Source organism: Melanaphis sacchari, unplaced genomic scaffold, assembly GCF_002803265.2.
Source record: "Melanaphis sacchari strain LSU unplaced genomic scaffold, SCAv2.0 Contig1_pilon_pilon, whole genome shotgun sequence".
NCBI classification, from domain to species: Eukaryota; Metazoa; Arthropoda; class Insecta; order Hemiptera; family Aphididae; genus Melanaphis; species Melanaphis sacchari.
In genome coordinates, this window is record NW_020270976.1 from 839,803 (window position 1) to 862,558 (window position 22,756).

The 22,756-nt window shown below is 30.8% G+C and overlaps 1 protein-coding gene across 1 annotated transcript in view; it reads left to right on the top strand.

Moving 5' to 3' along the window:
- Positions 1-513: 513 nt before the first annotated feature.
- LOC112593190 (RNA-binding protein 24-like) overlaps positions 514-22,756 on the top strand; it is a 37,365-nt gene continuing 15,122 nt past the window's right edge. Inside the window, exons 1-3 of the mRNA XM_025337531.1 lie at positions 514-1,396; positions 5,685-5,811; positions 19,351-19,408. Of these exons, the coding sequence (XP_025193316.1) occupies positions 1,112-1,396; positions 5,685-5,811; positions 19,351-19,408 (470 nt within the window). The 5' untranslated portion in view covers positions 514-1,111. The remainder of the gene's footprint in view (positions 1,397-5,684; positions 5,812-19,350; positions 19,409-22,756) is intronic.

Sequence of the window (22,756 nt, forward strand, 5' to 3'; positions counted from 1 at the left end):
TTCCCGACCACCGCCACCGCCTTCTCACCGTTAATCGGGGGGCCGCGAGCAGCCGGAGCAGAGCGTTCCCGGTGGCAACGGCCGTACAATAACAATATACGTGTATAGTATAGGACGTACAGCGGTGGCTGTGTGGAACGGGCTGACGGGTCGGTGGAGGGGTGTCGGGCGAGGGGTGGCTCAGTGGGAGGGAAGCGGTGGAGGCGGCGGCGGCGGCAGCGGCGACCGGGAGGAGTCCCGACGCCGCGCGCCGCTCGCAACGCCGCCGGAACAGCTGCACACGCCGAGGGGAACCGAACGAGGCCTCGAACGCGTACTAAATTTAGACGGCCCCGCCAAAGTAGTTGGATGTGTAACGACGACTACGGCGACTACGGCGACGACGACGACAACGACGACGACGACTACGAACTACTACGACGGTGGCGGCGGTGGCGGTGGTGGTGGTGGTGGTGGTGGTGGTGGCGGTAGTGGTGGTGGTGGCGACGGCGACAGCGACAGCGACAGCGCGCGCAGTCAGTGACGTTACGGGGATCCCTTCTGGTGCGCGGTCCGCTCATTCGCTCCGTCTATAGTTCGAATAGTAATAGTAATAATAATAATAAAACAACGCACCGCGCGCGCCGCTGCACGGTCGGTCACTCAAGCTATATATTATTATTATTATCGTCACTCACTCGAGCACACGCGCGCCACCGTAGCACACGTTGTCACGCGAACATGTCGTCCGGGTGCTAGTCATCAACGCTGTCTGCTCGTTTGTTTGTTTGTTTGTTTAATTTGTTTTAATTTTTTGAAAAATTAATTTTTTTCCGTTTAAATTTTTTTTTTTCATTTCAAAAGTTTTATCTCGTTACGAAAAATTTTTCTTCTCTCGTCCCCGATCATTTTTCGTCCGTTCCGATAATTATTATTTTTAAATAATACACGCGCGGACGAGCGTCATCTCATCCAATATATTACATTATATTATTATTATTTTATTCCTCGTGTCGTATAAATAATATTACGTTGCATCGTCAATACCGAGTCGGTGTTTGCTAACGTATTATAACAGTACGATATACCTACCTAATACATACGCACGATATAACTACTGTCGTTGATCGTCATGTTGATGTCCGGCGCAATGACCAATCCAGACACCAGTCTGTTGGGTACGGCCGAAGGTCTGGTCGGCAGCCTGGCCAGCCTGACCGCTGTGCCCGGCTCCGGCGGCGGCGGCGGTGGCGGTGGCCAGCAAAAAGACACCACGTGGACCAAGCTGTTCGTCGGTGGACTGCCGTACCACACCACTGACAAGTCGCTCAGGGATCACTTCGCCGTGTACGGCGACATCGAAGAGGCGGTCGTCATCACGGACAGACAGTCCGGCAAGAGCAGGGGCTACGGATTTGTGAGTATATACCACAATCGCACGATCATAACATATTTTTTTTTATTACGTGGTATATCGAAATTAAATATTAACAAGGAACGATTGAGTCGCACCATCATATCGTCACACTTTTGTTTTGAAATTCCGCGTTTTTGACGAGCCACTGAATTTTTGAGGAACGCACGCTGCAAATTCGGTCTTACAATATTAATGCAATACTACAATATTTTAAATTCTTTTACGAATTCGTCTCGAGCCCCATTGAGTTAGCATCGGTGCAGTAGATGAGTAGAAGCTCGATTTTCAGCAAGGAGTAGGGGACATTTGTACATAAGTTCCATTTCTACCCCGGAAACTCTACTTAATTCTTTAACACTACAGCGGGGGTGCGTCCATTTCAATTTAATTCTCGATTTTTTTAATCAAAAATCGAAATTAATCATTTGGGTTTACCTACCTCCGATACGCAATAATGTAGACGATAATATATAATAATGTATACGTAACACACGCTGTTTTTATACATTTTGTATAAATTATGATGGTATAATAATGTAAAATATTGTAATTTTTCGTGCTCGGAGGCTATACAGTGCGTCAACGCGTGTGTCTGTGTTTGTGTTTGTCTGACAGATGTTCAAGGTATATGTGTGTGTGTACGTGTACGTGTACGTGTGTGTGTGTGTGTGTGTGTGTGTGTGCATACTGTGTAATATTTATGTACACGTATAGACGTATAGTCTATGACATGCATGTGTGTGTGTGTATGTGTGTATGTGTGCGCGTACGAGTGTGCGCGTGTGCATGTGTGAATGTTATCAAAGAAATTATTGGCAAAAACGGCGACAGTTTTCGAGCGATCGACGACGAAAAAGAAACCAAACACCAAACGTGCCGTATTCATTGTCGACTGTCGTCACTGTCCCACTTTTAATAATTAACTCGCTTATTGTTTGATTTGTGTTCCCCGAACGAATTTTTAAGTTTCCACGACACCTTGTATCACAAAAATCGATGCACAAATCGGTTTCGATGTTAAAAATATTAATTAAAATTGTGAAAATAATTTCAAAACCAGTTGCCATTTGCCACACCGTTGGTATCCATCGTGAAAAGACGTTTGCAGACGATAGTAATAATATAATGATATCATCATAATTTATGTGATCATCAAGTCGTTACACATTATTTTATAACAAACGCATTATATGATATGCGCGCGTATGCGTATGACGTCAGATCCATGAAAACTTTCGGACTGATAGTTTTATCCGTAGTATAAACTGTTATATATTATACCACATACCTACCAAGTTTACTCGATTGTACGTGTATCTATAATATATTAACTCGTTGTATAATATCTGTTATAATCTCTATCAACGTACCAAATATGCCTGCTATAAACGGTCAGCTCGAGTACCTACTCATAATATTGTATTATTATAAAATCATGGTCTAATAATACAAAGCTGTTTTCGCAGCTTCTCTGTTTAGGAGTCGTTTTTTTTTTCAAAAATCCGATCACGTTCGTGTCCGTCAGTCACTATACTCACTAAATATATATTATAATGTATACCCTTGTGTGTTATGTATAGGTATGTATTTATATATATATATATATATATATATATATATATATATATTAATTTATTATAAATTACAATATACCTACTATGTCGAAAAAATAGATGGAGGTAGGATGTATACAAGCTATCTAGGTACATATACCATACAAGGCAATAACAGAATTCTAGGAAATCGACGTGTCCGACATCTTCGTTTGATAATCGTATAAAATGGCCTGCCGTGATTCCACGAGGTGAACTATCCTGTATAATAAAATAAAGTCAAATATAACAAAGGAATAGATAGTTAGATAGGATATTTCTGTATTAACACGATAAGAGTGAAGCGTATTGGTTGAAATGGTTGTCATCTGAGATGAATAATAAATCTAACCATTATGGTTATACTATGTTGTAGTAACTCATCTCAATTTCTTATACTATAAGTTAATGTGAAATAATTAACTGATATCCTATGTCAAATATCAATGGATGTAGAACTCAAGTATAATAGTGTTACACGTGACACGTCAAGTACATTAACGTAAAAAACTACTATATACAAAAAAAAATGCATTGTTTTAAAAAACCTCAAATGGCCCTCGATAACTACCTAATATTAAATATTTAGATTTTATTTCTTCTTTTTACCTATAATGTTTCATTATTACACATGAAACTTATCATTTATTAATATTATTATATCACGACCCGATATGAGTTTATTGAGTTCACGTACTTACAACAAGTCTCAAATTCGTACTTTGGAAGTATAGACGCCGCATTAGAGTAGTATTCCATATAAGTAAACATAAATTATACATGGCATGTATATGTATATACAGCATATTATATAAACTATATATAATCACATAATTGTTTAATAATAATATATCACCATGATTTGAGCAAAACGTTTGAAACCATTTTTGTACACTGTAAAAAGTTTCACACACACAAATAATAGCATTAGACTTTGAAAGAAAGAAAAAAAAAAATGCGGGGACGCGGTAAAGGGTGATCATTGTAAACGTTTTTGCTTTTCATTCTGTAATAAAGTGTTGGAACGTACACAACGCTCGATGCAAGAAACAAAAGATTTGGTTTGTTCTCATTAAAATCGAATAATAAATAAAAATAATTGAAAAACAAATAAATTCCATTATTATTATAATCCTATGAGTATTTTATTTATATAATTTGAGCGATATACCTAGCTAGGTGCTATAAATTATTGTCAAAATAATATTAATTCGATGATACAACAATATTTGTTATTCAATTTTGTTAGTATTTTTTTTTTTCAAACGCCTTTTAACCAAGTAGAATTTAGTCGAAATATTTACTTTTTAAACTACCTGATTGAACGTTTTTCATTACCTACAGTGATTTCACTTTCTATAATTATTAGATTTTATTGCATTTTCTAATTTTTTTCGGTTGCAAATTTAATATAATAATTTACGACAAAAGAAAAATGAACTACGCGTTTACGAGTTTTTTGTTAAAGACGTGTGATAAATGCCAATGATTTTCACACGGCATGTTTAAACGCGTACAAGGTGGTCTTGATGCTTACCACGCGGTCGGCCGTGTCGATTAAAACATACCACATTAGATCCATTAATTTACATATACGTACCTATATTATACGTATATATATTCTTATAATATATAATCGCGCGCACGTGAACAAATCGCTTTTCCGGCGCGACGGCGTAATTGCATCGTGCAGTCCATTGGGAGACGACCTCGGAACGACATTTATTTCCATTACTTCCTTTCTCGCACGCCGGTCGCAGTTACTTCCGCTATCACCACCTTCACCATCCATCGCAGTCATCACGTGCTATAGGTGTCAAAAGGATATTCGTGTCTCGTCCCTGAGGATTCCGCCTTATGTATAAAAGGATGACTCTAGAACTAGTCCAATATATTTATTTATAGTTGTAGGCATATTATTATACGTGCAACACTCGCTACTATGCGTATATTATTTGTGTACTTCATATTACTTCATATAAGCCGGCTATATTACACGGAACACACAATATGACTACGTACTCCTACTGATGTTCATTTTTCAATGAAGCAGTGAACATCGCGTATTAATACAATATGCAAGTTTTGGGTTTTTTGAGACGAATAATAAAAACAAAAAAAAAACATAAATGCGTGACTACATCACATTAACAATCCCGTGCGTCACAACCACGACGTAGTCTTGTGTACATGGCGTTACCCAAGTCTCACCCTCTCATCGTGCACACACAAGTGCTCTTTTATCGTGACTATACGTAATACATATATATGCACATACTTTTGTCTCGGCGCTCGCGCCGGGCACGCTGCATATAGCACAACCACCCTCGGATTCCGTTATACTATACATATATAGGTATATTATAAACGTACGCACACCATATATATATTATTATATTCTTGCAAGCTCTTGCTTTCGCTCTCGACACGTAATTCAATTCTACCCTTCACATTTTATACTCACCTTCCCTCTGTGTCCAACTATAGTGCTATACAAAACCCTTCACCGACCACCACCGCTGACGATCTCTGCAACTCACCCACTACCTACATATTATTTATATATATTATAATGCACGAGGTGGATAAGTGCAAGCTCCCAGAAAAGCACCCTTTTACCCGGGAATTTGCTTCGTGCTCGCCAAATAATGTAACTACGATAATAATGATACGATGACAATCTTTGGTTTAATCAGGTGATAATGGGCGACAGACCTGCGGCCGAGAGGGCGTGCAAAGAACCGAACCCAATCATTGACGGGCGGAAAGCCAACGTAAATTTGGCCATACTAGGAGCAAAACCTCGAGGAAATTTACAGCCAGGTAAGATAATATATTATTTTATGTTTATAATATCTCTAGTTGGTTTAGTATATAATGTTACATATTTAAAAACATATAATAATACGACCGTGGTTAATCGTCGTTTTAAACTGTAAAAAAAAATATTATTATCGTAATATAACGCACAAAAAATGTATACTTACTCTTTACTCGGCCAAGTAAAATGATACACAGTATATAAAATATTTTATAGGTTATACACATATATAGTGATAGCATCGCATGTGGCGTTGTATATAACGTTCCGAAAACGTGCTCCATTTCAAACCGCTTTTATTTTCATACTGTAATATTTTCTCGGCTTTCATTAATTGGAATTTATACTTATCAATAACAACGAATGTTCATCGCGATGATCGAATTTATTGTTCCAGTGACATATGAACATGTATGATGTGTATGTTCTATAGTAAATACTGTAAATCGCGTAGTAGCATATCGTATACGCATTAAGAATACTTAATGAGATGATAATCATAGTACAGATAATAATAATAATATGTGCGTTATACACACAAATATACTGAGTGTTTTAAAAACGAACGTCACTATCAAGATAATCATTCTCAGTAATAAGGTGATGCGTGGAAAAAGAGAAAAATTATATCTTTTCAAATATTATCCATTTTAGGGGGATTACGATAAAATATTTATTTTTAAATTTAAGTCTTAAAATTGAGTATAAAAATTAAAAACACTCACGTTTTTTGAAAAAGAACAATAATTCTTAATATTTTGTTTTGTAACTACTTAAATATTATAATGGTGGCATTCGATGTAGAACTGGAGGAACACTGTATATGTATACAGATTATGTGAATACAAAATGCGTTATTATAATAACATAATGTACACGCGCGCCCACTCGACGATATAATTACACTTCGCAAAATAATACAACAATCGTCATTCTTTCTCATTTCCTATTATACTCTACATTATAATATTAAACTGAGGCGTAAATGGTGCTTACTTATTTTTCAAATATAAAAATTTAAAATACCTATCTAAATAATTATTAAACGTATATCCCCAAAATCTGCACTTTAATATTATAATAATATTATGATGTATTGCCTTCGCTAGGCGAGTATATAAACGTGACAGCGCATCATTCATGTTTTATTGTATCTGTTCAGAGAAAATTATCATTATTTATTATTGATGAAATTTTTACTCATATTATATTACAGTATAAAGACTGCTTAAAAAATTAACTCTAAAAACAAAAGTTCTAAAATGAAAACTAGTTTCGATCAAAGTACCATGTAAAAACTTTTCACCAGACGTAATAACCGTTATCCGGCGAGATTGCACAGTGGTTTTGCAAATCTAAAAAGTATAAATATTTTATACGTGACGTAAAAAACAAACCTTCTTATGATTCCGTTAAAAAAAAAACTTTTTTTTTTTATCTTTTCGTTCTCGCTCGTTGGTTTAAATCATAGCTTATTGATATCTGATGATATCAATCACCACCGACCGTGACACTAACTGTTTAATTACGATTATTAATATAATAATAAATTATACGCGTAATATTATGGGTTATGTTCGATTTATTAACGATTGATTTTATCATAGAGCATACAGACTATTACGTTAAATAAATCATATACCTATATAATATACACTATACAGTATATATATATATTACAATCAAAACGAACATGGTGTCATATAATACCTTATAATATAATATCACATAGGCTCAACTATAATAACTATTCAAGAAGACTCAAGCATCCCCAAAAATGCAAATCTCGTCCATGTTAAAAATATTTTTAATTTTTAAAAATTTCCCTGCTATTGGTCACTGTGTTCGTGTATTTTATCCAAACAAACGTAAATAATATTCTTAATATCTTGAGAATTTTTTTTTATTTTGGAAATCGGTTTGATATTCATTTTAAGTTTTATTTTCTATGTATGAATCATAACTAAACTTTCCGTAGTATAAATTACATTACACTACGAGGTTTTAGTCATTTTTATAAATCTGCATGTGTACCTATAGTAATTAAATTGTATACTTTTAAACAAATACGACTTAGTGTTATATCTTGGTATGATAATAAAGTTATATCTTCGAGTTTAGCACCCCTAGGCCACGTTTTATGTACAGAGTCTCGCACCAAAATATGCAAATTACCACAGCTATGTAACAAGTAATATACTCATATATTATAAATTATTATATAGGCGTATCGTACACATATTATTATTATACAGTTTTAATAGTTTTATAATTTTGCATTTTACTTACTTCAGCCGCCACGAGTAGACCGATATAGAGGTACACTCTCAGTCAGCAGCGTATATATTTACAGTATATTTATAATATAGTATATGCACACCACGACGTAATGTACATATTTTTCACCTTTTCAAAACATAAAAACTTACAGCTATATAACGACGAACGGCTGGAGGGACCTCCGTACATAACATATGGTTATCCTGTTGGTCTCGTATGTGTATACAGTGTACAATGTGTGTGTATGTGCAGTACCGGGTTGGGAGGGGCGATGCCCAACTATATAATATAATATCGGTGAACGCTCGGCGGGTCATTGACACGAAACCAACTGCCCCTGCTGCTCACGGGCCGTGCCAAATTAGAACGAAGGGAACGCTAACCCCGAGTTTTATTTCTGTATACGTAATAATCATTCACAGTTGCACGTTTCGTTTATATTAAATATATATATATATATATATATATATACATACACACTGCTGCCGTTGCTGTTGTTGCAGGGTATACAGGGTACAGTTTATCACCGGGTTGTTCTACGCTGTTTTTTGTTATACTGTCTTTAAATTTTATTTTATTTGATATAATAAAATAAAATTATGATATAATAATGCAATACCGTTAAAATGGGATTTTGGAAACTTATCGAAAATCATATTAGTAACTAATGTTGTTCTATCTATTTTTGCGAGCTAAAAATCTAAAGATTGAAATACATTTCGTTATTGGAGATTATAATAATTTTATTTTTTCATCAAGAACGGTAAATATATTGAAATTTCAAACTTCGCGATGTGCGGTATTTTAAGGTTTTTATAAATATGAACTAGACCGTGTACTATGAATAATATTATCTATTATACGAGGGTGAGCGCGTGTACAATTTCACTCTGTATATACGCGATACGATGACGTTTGGTACGTATTATCGTGTGTATGACAATATATATATATAGTATTATATTTTATATGCGCGCGTGCGTTACGTACAGTTTTTTCCTCTTTCACCCCAAACCGGATTAGACGTACAGTTTTTTTTTTTTTTTTACAATCTGGTCCGTCACCATCGTCCATATTATTATCTCTTCTATTCATTCATATTTGATATTATGCGTATATTTTATCATTTCATGGGTTATAATAATATATAACTATATGTATTAAATAAATCTAAAATTTCGCCCCACACTCGCGTACAACACATGTGTATCTACGTCTGTCGGGGCATTGAACGCTAGTATACACACAGATAGGTATACGTTATGTATATTATACAGCATGTGTAATACGGGTGTCTCACGTGTAATATTGCAGGTCTATAATATATTATCATGTACTATAATACGATCTAACTGTAAAATGGATAGTTATATCATTTATTATTCATTTTTTACAACGAGATTCATACCAGAAACAATTTTCGGTAATTTCCAATACCGATATCAAATTTATAAATCGTGATATCGTATAACAATTGCAAGGTATGCATATTTTTTAATATAACTACTTCTACTAACTAGTCTATTTGTAATATATCCCTAATAGTTATATTAATTATCATAGATTCAAACCGGTATCAAATAAATTATGAACTTATAATTAGAACCATATCTCAACGACCAAACTTTTTTTTTTGTCAAAAAAAAGTAAATAGGTACGCAATTTAAACAATATAAGTAAAATTAAGAATATTATGTAATATTAAAAATCTAGGGCATAATTAACTTAAAGAAAAAACCAAAACATTAATGTTCAAACAACCAACTGATAAGATAATTATTTTATTTAGATTTTCCGTCAATTAGTTTTTAAATAATAAAATTAGTGATAAATTAGTGTTTTTTTCAAGTACTAAAAGTGATAAAGATATTATGAAATAATCTTAATTTTTAATTTAACATATTGATTAAAAAATTATCATTGTGTAACACTATTGATTATACTTAAATACGGATTCAAAAACTTTGCGGTTTTTGAACAGTCCGATATTTGTAAAGCGCCCAAAATAAATTGAGTGTAAGTGTATCTTAATATGGTAAATCAATTACATTCCAACTGTGTATGCATTTTGACGAGAGTATCATCTTATAATATACTATATATAAATCAATAAACATTGAATAGTATTAGAGACCTATATTAGTATTTTTAAAGTTATTTAATACAAAATATATGATAAATTATATATTGAATACAACGATTATAGCTTAGGTACGATTTCTCCAAGCAATTAAAAAGAAGAATATTTTTCGATTTGTTGTCATTGTCTAAATTTTATATTGGTTGCTTTGTATTTATATTATTTATGTTAAAAACTACTCGGATAAGTTCTGTCGAAAACAACCAAACAGAAACTTTTTTTATATGTTTTAACTTAATTGAATTACGGGCACCGTTTACTCTGACTTATCAAAACTTTAGACATGTTCTACGTTATACCCACGTCCTACACACACTATACCTAGATATCTGCTATAATACTCAATAATTAATTTTATTAACCTATAAGCGTTTCTATGAAAATTCTTAAAAATTTTAATTTTTATCTGAACTTTGAATAGGTACCTAAATAAATATAACTTATAGTAATAGTAACCTATTTTATTTATAGTTTATACGAATATATCTATACATTTTCAAACACGATTTACTGAGTCAAACGCATCTGTTCGTCTTTGAGAATCATTTTATACATAATTTATTTATTAAGATAGTTACACCGCGTTTTATGGAATTAGAAAAAGATTTAAGTATAGGATTATTAGACTGATAACTGTAATCGTTAATAGTGCACATTATATGTTTTATGATCACGTCAAATAATCATTCATTATAATATTTCCTTTTTTTATTTGATGTAATCAAACATGTTGTGTAGATGAGTATAATATAATCGCAGCCCGATTACACATAATATTATAATATTGATAATGGTTTTAAAATAAAATTCTATCGTCCGTGTATAAAATAATATAATTATATCGATAAACCGTAGGCTTAAAGTTTATCATACATCAATTAGTCAATGGACCCATTTAAATAGTTGAATTTAAGTATTCAATGAAATACTCATGTTAAACATATTTGTCCGCCAATATCGTTAAATTAATCATTGAAAACACGTATATTAATGATAATAATACTATGATGAATCATAAATCATTTCAATAAGAAATAAAGGAAGGTATATGTATATATATTTTGCATATAAATCAAAGTGCATGTCAAATAATACTTTTATCTAAAAGTGAATTAATAAAAAGGAATTCATATTGACAGTTGTTAGTATTTCTATACTAAAATATTTATTATCGGGTCAAATTAAAAACAAAAATAAAAATAAAAAAAAATCAATAAAACAAAATGACACATCGTTTACGGATACTCGTAGATTTAAGTACCCGATTATTATATAAAATATCCAGTAGGGCTTTAATGTGTTTTTGCTGCAATCCTCATCTATACCGCCCTCTTATTATACGCCTAATAATACTTAATTTAACTTTGCATCTTACAAGACTCATTAGAACAGTTATAATGAAAAAATATATAAATAATTTAACTTTTAAAATATTTAGTTTCATAAATTATTATTATCTTTATGAACCCGCTGTTTCAGATTTTTATTTTAAAAACTAACCATTTTTTTTTTTTTTTTAAGTTAAGACTAAAAACCGAAAATATATTAATTGTTTCTATATTCATGGCTTCCCATGCTATAGTAACAACTATTCGAAATCGTATTAAAATACAAAATGAAACACAGATTAGAAAACAATTCTGTATTTTACTTACATAGTATATTAATATTAGTATAGGTAACAAAAATAAGTACCTAGGTATCCGTATCGATAGTTACTTTTCGTTAAAATTATCGAAGAAGAAGAAAAATTTAACTCAAAAATTGATAACGAGACACGAATAAGAGTATATATAAAACCATTTTATTACATATTATATACTATAAATATAAATTTACAGAATAAAATGTATTATTTACATAAATATTATATATTACATGATAGAAATAGATACGTGTATATACTATATATATATATCTGAGTGTGTGTGTGTGTGAGAGTTAGTTTAGGATCGTGAAAAGTCGAGTATAGTAGCCTGCAGCGTATAGATTCAATTTCGTGCATTTTTCGCCTTTCTTGCCCTCGCACGAGAATTACAAACAAGACTCTCTCTATATAATATTATTAGATACCGTCACTCACGCACACATACATTATAAATTACCTCGCACGTTATATTCTTGGAAAAAACTAAAAAGTCATTCACATTATGAGTACGTACGTATTGTGGTTATCGTGTTTGCACATGTCGTGTACCGTTTTGAAGCTTTAACGTTTTCCACTGGCCAAGACCACAGCATTAGTCCCCTCCTCCACTACTTTTTCGCCTCTTAAAGGCATCCTCGTCACTCTTTTGCTATGACGGTGGTAGAGGGGTTTTCGTTTAATAACCACCGGGGGGTTTTAAAAATGCAGTCTCGTTTTGACTGTAAACACCCGTGCGACCAGACCGATAAAATGGACGGTTTTCACTTCTACCCGAATCGCCTACCCGCCCCGTCAACCATCCAGCCTAACCGTATTCATGGTCTCTGCAACTCGGCACCACTGCCACTTCCACAGTGCGTAACCACGGTAACGGCAAACATTTAGACACAAAACCCCAGGAAACGCCGAGTACGCTAAACGTACTATATACCATATATATAACAAGTTAAATAAATTTTCCTTAATCCCTTTTTTTTTTTTTTTGCTTCCAATAAAACTTCTATATTGTGTATCGACTGGACAGAGTTCGTAATGGTTTTTTCTTTTTTTTCACGTTGAACCGATTATAATACCTCCGCGAAATAAATAAAAAACCAAAATAGATTAAGCCACGGAATGTGTGTACGGCAATACGTATTCCACATTCAACGTGGAATACATTAATTTATATATTAGGTATAATATTAGATATTTAGATATACCTACATCAGAACTATTGTAAGTAAACGATGTGTTAAACTCTTTTGGAATCAATATTAAACTCATCTCAATATTTTTATAATTAATGTATTTTTTTCAAAACTTTTTATTCTTTTAGCTCTTTGAATAATTAATACAAAAAGAAATTCAGATAAAATAGATATACTATGTATTGAAAAAGAGTTTAAAAGAATGACCTGTTGGATAAAAATTTACTATTTAATATCTGCATTTGTGATTTATTCTACCCAAACTTAATTCGGTTTTAAGCTTGTTTTTCTCCCTGAATGCTATAATAGTTTTGGTATTACATTCTCGCAACATTATTATATTATTAAAATGTCGCTATAAAATATTTATCATAATTCATAGTTATATTAAGATACGAGTATAATATACCTTGTCAAATTTTTTACGTAAATATTTACTAATGTTTATGTCCAAATTTAAATTATCTCAATATTGAACTAAAATTATTTATATTAAGTTTTAAGGAACCATCTAAATATATTTTATTCATTACCTATATGTAACTATGAATTTTAACAGCTAATCTATACAATCTATTCAAGTACTACCAAATCCAATATTTTATTTTTTTAAATTTTATCATTATCAACTATTCACAACTCCTCATCGTATTAGGTTATAAGTGCTATCATTATTTAATATTAGTTATAAATCTTGAACGGTAAATTTAGATGTAATCGATTTAATGTCCATTAAACTGTATATATTAAATGTTTATCATAGCATATTTTATTTTATTCGTAATATTAAAATTAAATTAATAATTTAATATTAAGTTCAGTACAATACAATACGTTTTTTGGAGATGATTGATCTTCGTCAATAGTCGACAATATAATGTTTTTCAAACGTTTGGTTTATTTTGATGTATACGATATTATAATATATAATATATACATGTATCTCGTATTATACACATAATTTTATTTAAATTTAAAAGTAATTAAAACAAAAACCAACATTGGTATAAAATTATTTCAATAAAAATGTAATCTTGGTGTTATTCATACTGTAAAAAAAGAATTACAAATATGACATGTAATATTTATTATATATTAAACACTATAATAATATTGTATTATATATATTTTTATGCACTCAGTCCAAACATACCTATTAAACACACTCAAATAATAAATAGTTTCTTGCACGATAAATGATTAAAACATTTATGCGAGACGATATTATTACTACAATATCATCTCTTATTCTATTTCACCTTAACCCGCATGCATTTTGAATGAGCCCGGCTCCTAACTGTTTTGTTTTCCTCTTGTCTTGTCGCAGTCACTCAACGTATCATACTTCATTCCCGGCTATATATATTATTATTATTATTATGAATGTACCTACGTTCGCATCCACAGCCTACACCCGTCAGCCCCCTTAAAGCTCATAGAATAAATAATATTATTCTTCATTTGTATTCCTTGTGGTACATATTATGTTGTACGACTTAAGAGAAACGGTAGTCACAACACAAAGTACCAACACTATTATTGTGAACAAGCCATATTTTATTAAATACCATTAAGTGTGTAAGAACTAACATAACCCACAGCCCGAAATGGTTAATATTGGTAAACCTTGCACTGAATTATGAAACATCCAGCACGCGTGCGTATTTTTTAGTTATTTACTTGTTACATTTCAAATCTCATATTCATTATGAAATGACAAGTGCTACATATTATATTATTTATGATAATATAATAACGATAGCTATTAAACTGATAATTAATTATAGAATGTGGTTACAAAAAAACATTAATTTTAAAACGCATTATATCAAAAACTTGCGATATTATAGTTATATTAATTACAATTTATCATAATATATTAATTTAAATGAATGCAATTATTACAAACACAGTTAATTATTAAAAAGAGTTTTTAATATTACTTCATTTGATTTTAATCATTTTCGTAATTACGCGCATCATTTCTGTCAAGTAAACATCTTAAACTTTTTAAACGTTCTGTCGCATGCTTTATTTATTCGATTTTTGCAAAATACCTACTTATAGATACTCGGTTACTTGAATGTTAAAAAACCTTTTACTGTGATACAGATATTTATATTTGTAATTACCAATTACTAAACTAACTATTAATATACAACACTCGAATTTATTATAAAAACATAATTTGTTACAATATTATATAATATCATGAAATCAAATGTAGTCAAAGGTCAATATCGAAGTAAAAAAAAAAACTTGAAGAATTAAGTAACTATTCCTAACGGCTATCATTGACTAATAATATCATTCATATATTTTGATGATTGATAATAATTGTGTTTAATATAAGTGTTATAATGTTACTCGTTATATATCTCACAAGTCTGAATGTTGTGTTGTTGTGTACTTATGTAGTATGTAATTGAAAATTATTTACCAAAGAAATATTATTATTGTACGTTATAAGTTTCTAAAATTCTGACTGATAACAGCATAGGTATAGATTTTTATTTTATCTATTTTAATAATCGTGCAATAATGAACAGTTATGAAAATTATAGTGTCTTTGATAATAAACTGAACAATTAATATACCAATCCTATACACTATATCAAAACACTTTTACAAATTTGTTAATCCAGCAACGCTGTCTATTCAAACGACCAATTTTTTCTATACGCACATCAAATATGTCCTTTAGGACACGCTTTTCCTTTCATATGTTAGGTTAGGTATATTTTCGTCCGCATATAATATGTTATTTTCTAAAAACTAGACGCTTCATCGTTCTATTAAATTTCCGGCGTTCGCGTCAGTCTATCCAATAGATGCGACTTCTAGAACGGTTCACCTGAGTCACTTGAGCGATGTCCAATTTATTCAGGACCTAGTTTATTTCAAGAAACGTGCCGTATAAGAAACATCAGCCTGCACCATGTGACAACTGACACCTATCTTATAATTTATTTCCATACAGCTAAAAAATATGTCTATATTTAAACTGAGCGTTCGTCTGCGTAGCCAACGCGTGCACACTATACAGAACGTTTGAAGATTTTTTTTTTATTCATAGCAATCATAAATATTACACAATATTCTTATCGTATGTTTATTAATTAATTATGCATTTAAATTATATAGATACGAGTGAAAAGGATTATTAGTGAAAATAAAATAGAATCTGCGATGTTTGCACTAGTGAAATGTATTGATATTTGCCCGAGACACGTCCATAATAAAATTATTATAATATTTTAAGAAAATTCAGTTTTTTTTATCGTCATCTTATTAAATGTAAAAAATATCACACAATTTCAAATCTCGATCAATGGCGGACAGCGCACGTATTGTAATATACGTACTTACATTTTACATTACAAATTTTGTTTTTTTTTTTATTTTCTGATTTTCAAAATTACATTGATTACAATCATATTATTTATACAATCGAATTGGAATATTATATTTTGGAGAATCACACTAATACGGGGGTGGATTGGTCAACCTCCCGTACGTGCAACATTATAAATGGTCGTATATGTATAGTTAATTGCGTACCTCTTTATAAACCACGAAATATAAGCATTTTGATCGAAGAAGAGTGTTTAGCACATGTATGTCTGGGACGTACGACTACGTTTGTCTCCTTGGCCTTCGCTATTAATAAATTTTAAGTTAAAACAAAATGGAATCGGATGCCACTACAGCAAATTACAATAATATTACGCGCCGTTGCTGTCCATCGCCCTATACACTCGCATAGTGTAAATATGTATAATATTATTATGTATTATATATACATATACGCACAGGCGTAGAATTTATACGCATACGCTATCAAACTAAAAACCTATCGATTGTCTTGTCCTACTTATTTAAAAAACAAAATTTTGACTAGGTACTTGTATTTGCCTGTACGTGTGTAATCCATTTATAGACGATAATATATAGCTTTGGAACAGCGGTGTAATGTGTGCGCATACATATTTATAAACCGTTGACGGTTTCGAGGTTATGTTCGCGTACCAAAATTTATGAACAAAATATCGCATATTTCGCTGCTATTATTGTTGCTATTAAAAATTATAATAAACGCGTATAATACTCGGAATATTTTCGTGTGACTGTATTTTTTACCATGTCAAAAATTATTCGTCTCCGCGAACGATTTTCATATCCCCAGAAAAAACAACGCGCGTCATTCCAGAGTCCCCGAACAGAGTTTGGCAACGGTTTTCGGTTATTTTTACAGTCTGTGTTATTTTTTTTTTCTTCGTCAACAGTACTTTATGGTATTTATGCTCAACATACGACCACCATTAAATTATTATTACGCCGTTACGATACGTGGTCGGCGGCCATACTTGCAGCATATAGCTATAGGTATTTACCGGCTTTCCGACAGGTTACATAGGCGGCATATCGTAGGTACTCGTTGCCAAATATACTCAACTTACACGTGCTTTAGTCTGGTTTTCTCCTTTTATACGTCCTTAAAGTTCTTTAACGTGGTTATGAATAATAATTAAATGAAATTTGAATATCTTTAATTATTTCGATAATATATCTAAAATGCAGTAACTTTTGTGCCGTCAGAACCACTGTAATCAAAGCTATTGGTACTTCGTTAATATATTTGACAAACCAAAAATTTATTTGTTTAAATTGAAAATTGTATAGTTATAATTATACTTGAGACGAAATTAGTTTGATATTAAAGTATTTTACTTGTAATAGTCTGACCAATTATTATGAGTATGTTTGTAATTTGATACACTGTACAACGCTGCGTCAATAATTTGGAGGTACCTGGCCGTTAGAACCAATAACTTGACACAACAATAAAAATGTTAATATTTCACTATCATAATTTATTTATGATTCCTTTTTAGACACGGTTTTATAAATATTTTATATAGCGTATACTCGCAACATTATAAAACGAAACGATTTTTAAGCCCTAGCTTAGTAAAATCACAGCAGAAGCCATTCATGATTCATAGAAGGTATATATAGTTTAGTTCTGCAGCATACATAGGTATTCTTCACACTTTATTAGCAATAAACGTGGACCTATGAATGATTACGTAATTTTAGGAATCAAAAAATTTACCGATACCTATACTAACAATTAATCTTGAAAAGTTGTCACTCATTTAATACCTAACCTTGAATTTTCTATAATTTTTAGCTATTTTGAATTAATACTTTTGATAATGGTTAAAATATGTATACCTATTTCAATTCAGTATAGATTTTAATGATAAGCTGACCAAAATGTTGAGATTTTCAGATTTTCAATATACCTAAAACATTATTGAATAAAAAATAAATTTTCAAAATTAACTGATGAATAGGTACTTTTTTAATTTATTAAAATATTAAATAATTTTTTAGAAGTTAATAAGCTATTAAAATGAATATAGATTAAAATACCTCTGACTGGACTGAAGATAACGAGTATAGGTACATTAGCGATAATTAAGAGGGTGCTGTCGGCGTAGCATTTGTTAAATCTGTCTGTCACATACTAAGTATAACAAAACCGCTCTTAGTATTTCTCATTTTGTAGCAAAAACATTCAAATTAGGCAGAAACATTAAACCTATTACAAAATTAACTAAGGAAGTGTTTATTTAGCTTTAACTTAAAATATTATAATTTTAATATGATTACACTAATATTTTCCGTACCTACCTTTAATAACAAATTCGACATTTGTCTTTAATTGTTTTCGTTGTTAAAAGGTTTGAGCATTATAACATGTATACATTTTAAAAGGTGTATGATTTGTATAGTATATTGTATTTCCCATAAATAATTAACCATTAGTTAGAGTATATTTAATAAAATAAAAACATTTTAGTATCATTAATTGTAATGAAATATAACTCATGTAATTCCTCTTATATTTTTATGTGTCTCAATTAAAAAGTTTATAAAAAATATGCTTCGAGTCGTTCATTATCGCATAACTTTTTTTATATTCCTCTGTTCCTCAGCCTTTTGTGTATAACTAATCTATATATGTGCGTAACGCAAAATAAATATATGTGTTTAATAAATAAGGTTTCCTTTTTTTTTAAGTATAATTTATTAGAGTTTCTTTGTTATCACACATATATTAACCATATATATATATATATATATATAAAACGCTGGTGAAAACTTAAAATAGATTGGTACCAAGTTAGTGGTGCAATGTAAAGTATTTATGTAATGATTAACATTTTTGAGTAATTAAAGTATAATATAGCAAGTATGTTTATGTGTTTTTCAGCGTTTGCTTTTCCGAGTATAAGAGCTGGATACTCTGCTGTGATACCTAGCCAATTTGGGTAAGTCAATTTCATTTTTTTCATATGCTTTTGCACAATTATTTATTTATTTTATGTTTATACTAATATACATATCTGAAAATTATAATATATTACATAACATTCATAAAGGTTCAGATTAAAACATAACAGAAATGTTGGTTTACGAAAATTAAAAAAATAGTATATCATTGCCGTAGCCCGTAATAGAACAAAAAAAAGTGAAAATTAATAAATACTTCTCAAAATTATCAGTTTTCTTATTAACTAAATTATATATCTGGGGTTGGCCTGATCCCAATCAAATGTTATTATCATACTTAATTAAAGAAATAGAATTTGGCTCAAATTCAAGTTTATATGCAATGACGGTGTTTATATGCTTTTGTCGAGTTTTATTTATTTTTGTATAATCGTTTAACGATAAATATTATACTTGATACCTAAATATACAAATATATATGAATAAGAATAGCGTTGTTCTAGCAGGTGCACTATTATAATATAGGCTTTATTTAACACCATTTAAAAAATACGATTGGTCAGAAGTTATTATTTACAGGCTCCGTTATGGGTTTGTGGAACCTGATTAGGAGTAGCTGATGTTCTCTGCGGATGAAACGAAATGAGAAACCAGTATATACAATATATATTCAAGTAAATCATATTAAAAAAAAAAGTTTCTGAGTTTGGAGGTTTTTAGTGAGGCTTGAGTGGTTTGCAATTCTAAAAAAAAAAAAATAATAATAATAATAAAACCTGCAAACGTTTCAAACATTGAGTAATTTTTGTTTTATTTTTTTATTTAATTTTTTTTTTTAATTTTTGGACATTTTGAACGTGTGTTTGATGTGTGATCTTTTGTTTTGAAACTAATTTATACGATAATTTGTGGATTGCGTAGTTAGCACATCATTTTGTCGATATAATAAATATAGTGAGATTTTTTCTGCAATAAATTGAACATATTTTATGGGTAGGTACATGAAAAAAAAAAAGAAAGAACTTACGCGCGACATATTTTGTCAAAATACAAACGAGCAAACTTTTTTAGTTCCGAAAACGTCGTTTTTTTTCTCTCTCTCTCTCTCTCTCTCTCTATGCAAATTTATTTTTTCGTAAAGCCAATTGAAAGTTTTTAGTGAAAAGACGCGTATAGTTTTCAAAGATATAATAATATATAAGTCGAGACGATGTGCAACATTGCAATTTTCGCTGTATAAACTACATGCCTTAAGCTCGCATCTCAAGTATTTTTAACGAGCGAAAAACTTCCGACTGTCCGCATAAAACCATTTACGCACGATTTAAATTTTTACCTGCAAATTATAAACACCGTTTGTGTATATTTTATTTTTAAAATATCATGGCACATTTTAAAAGAAATACCTGCAAGAATTGATAGACCGTTTGTTTCACATAAAAAAAATATTGATAAAAATTAATTTTAGTTTATAACCATGGTTTTAAATTATAATTATTATTAAGAACATTAGTATTTGAATATTATTAATACCTTATACATTATATTAATTTCATTCCAATCATAATAAATTATTGTTATTTTATTATATTGAATGGCTTAAAATAGTCTAAGTATATAACGTTATGTAACTGATGAACAAAAAATGTTTCTAAAAGATTAATGTTCTATAATAGCACACATGACGTGTATATAATGTTGTAATTTGTTTATCATTATTTATTAAATAATTTATATAATCGTCTTATTATTACAAAATATTAGGTATATATGTGTTTTTATGATCTATGTGTAAAATATTATTGTTTGTGTGCGATAACGGTCCATCAATTTGCAATTAAAATATATATGTGCGCAAACGGTTGTCACCCGCACACATATATTATTATTTTGTTCACATTTATATAATATTATAATACGTTTATGTAGTGTCTATACTGTTATAATATTATGTCGTCACGTTATTAGCGATAGGGATACGCGCGGAACCCATATAATTATATTTGTATTTTTTTATTTTACATTCGTATATGTGTAAATTTATGCTTTTGACGTTCATATACAATGAGGGGATTCAAAATGCGACCTGGCCGGGCACGAAAAAAGAAAACAATGAAACACGCACTATTGAGGTTTACACGAATCACCACAGCAATCCACCCCTACAGGAGCGAGTACCTATATTTATATATTATACCGTCGAAACTTTTTTTGAAACTCCCCTTCGCACTGCACGAGCGCGCTGACAATGACATCGCACGCTGCTGCAGCTATAGTATAATAATATGCACCACTCTGTATACCATTTATATACAGTGTAACTTCATCGCAGAATGATTTTCGTTAATAATACATAATAATATGATTTGATACATGCTATACACGTTTAATATGTGTTTGTACACACGGAAATGCCCTGTGTATTAATTTACCACCATGCCCCATAGGTATAATATTGATTGGGAATCGATACCACGTTTAGAATATGACGATTTCGTCACGCAAACGGTAACTTACTTTAAGAAGCATACTTTAAATGAATGTTAATAGGCAGTTATCATAATATATATATATAATAAATACAAGTAATTATTCAAGTCCCGACGAATGCTCGTGTTATCACAAAAAAATCGTGTATTTTGCCAACAGTTGTGGCGGTCCTACCGGGCAACAAAATTGGAGAAAAATTAATTTAGCGAAATTAAGTGTTATAAAACATAATCCCAAAAACCTGCAGGTGTTCGACTGCCGCTGCTTCTTTGGCACATAACCGATTCTGGAAGGGGCTGCACGTGCGGTTATAGAATTTATCTCTACATTTATTAAAAAACGAAAATGATGACTAAAATACAAAAATCATGTAATATTTACTTTAATTCTAGAATTACTAAATTTCATGTACCTAATATCGTAAAAACTTAATAACGAGCCGAAACAAAAAAAAAGTATATTTTCAATCGCTCTATACACGCACAATGGTATGCCATATGGTATTATCTCATTGTCGATTAGTCTCCTGCAAATATAATAATTTAAATTCACTTTGTGTACAATAACTTTGAAATAAATTTTTCAATTATTCTTTATCATTGTAAAGTGAGAGTAACAAAATGATTAGCTTTATTTACGCTTTGAGTAATAATTGATTTTAAAATTTTAGATTAGATATATTCCAAAAGTATTATCATAATCACTTTTCTGCGTCATCACAACAACACAACTTAAATTTAATCTTTTGATTACATAATATGTGCTTTCGTTCTCTTTTTCGATATTGTTTTGATTAACTACTTTTAAATAATGTCTACAAATACAAGTTAATTTTAAACCATATTAAAATATATCATTAATAGTTTTAATTGTTCAATTACTTCGTGTTTATATTT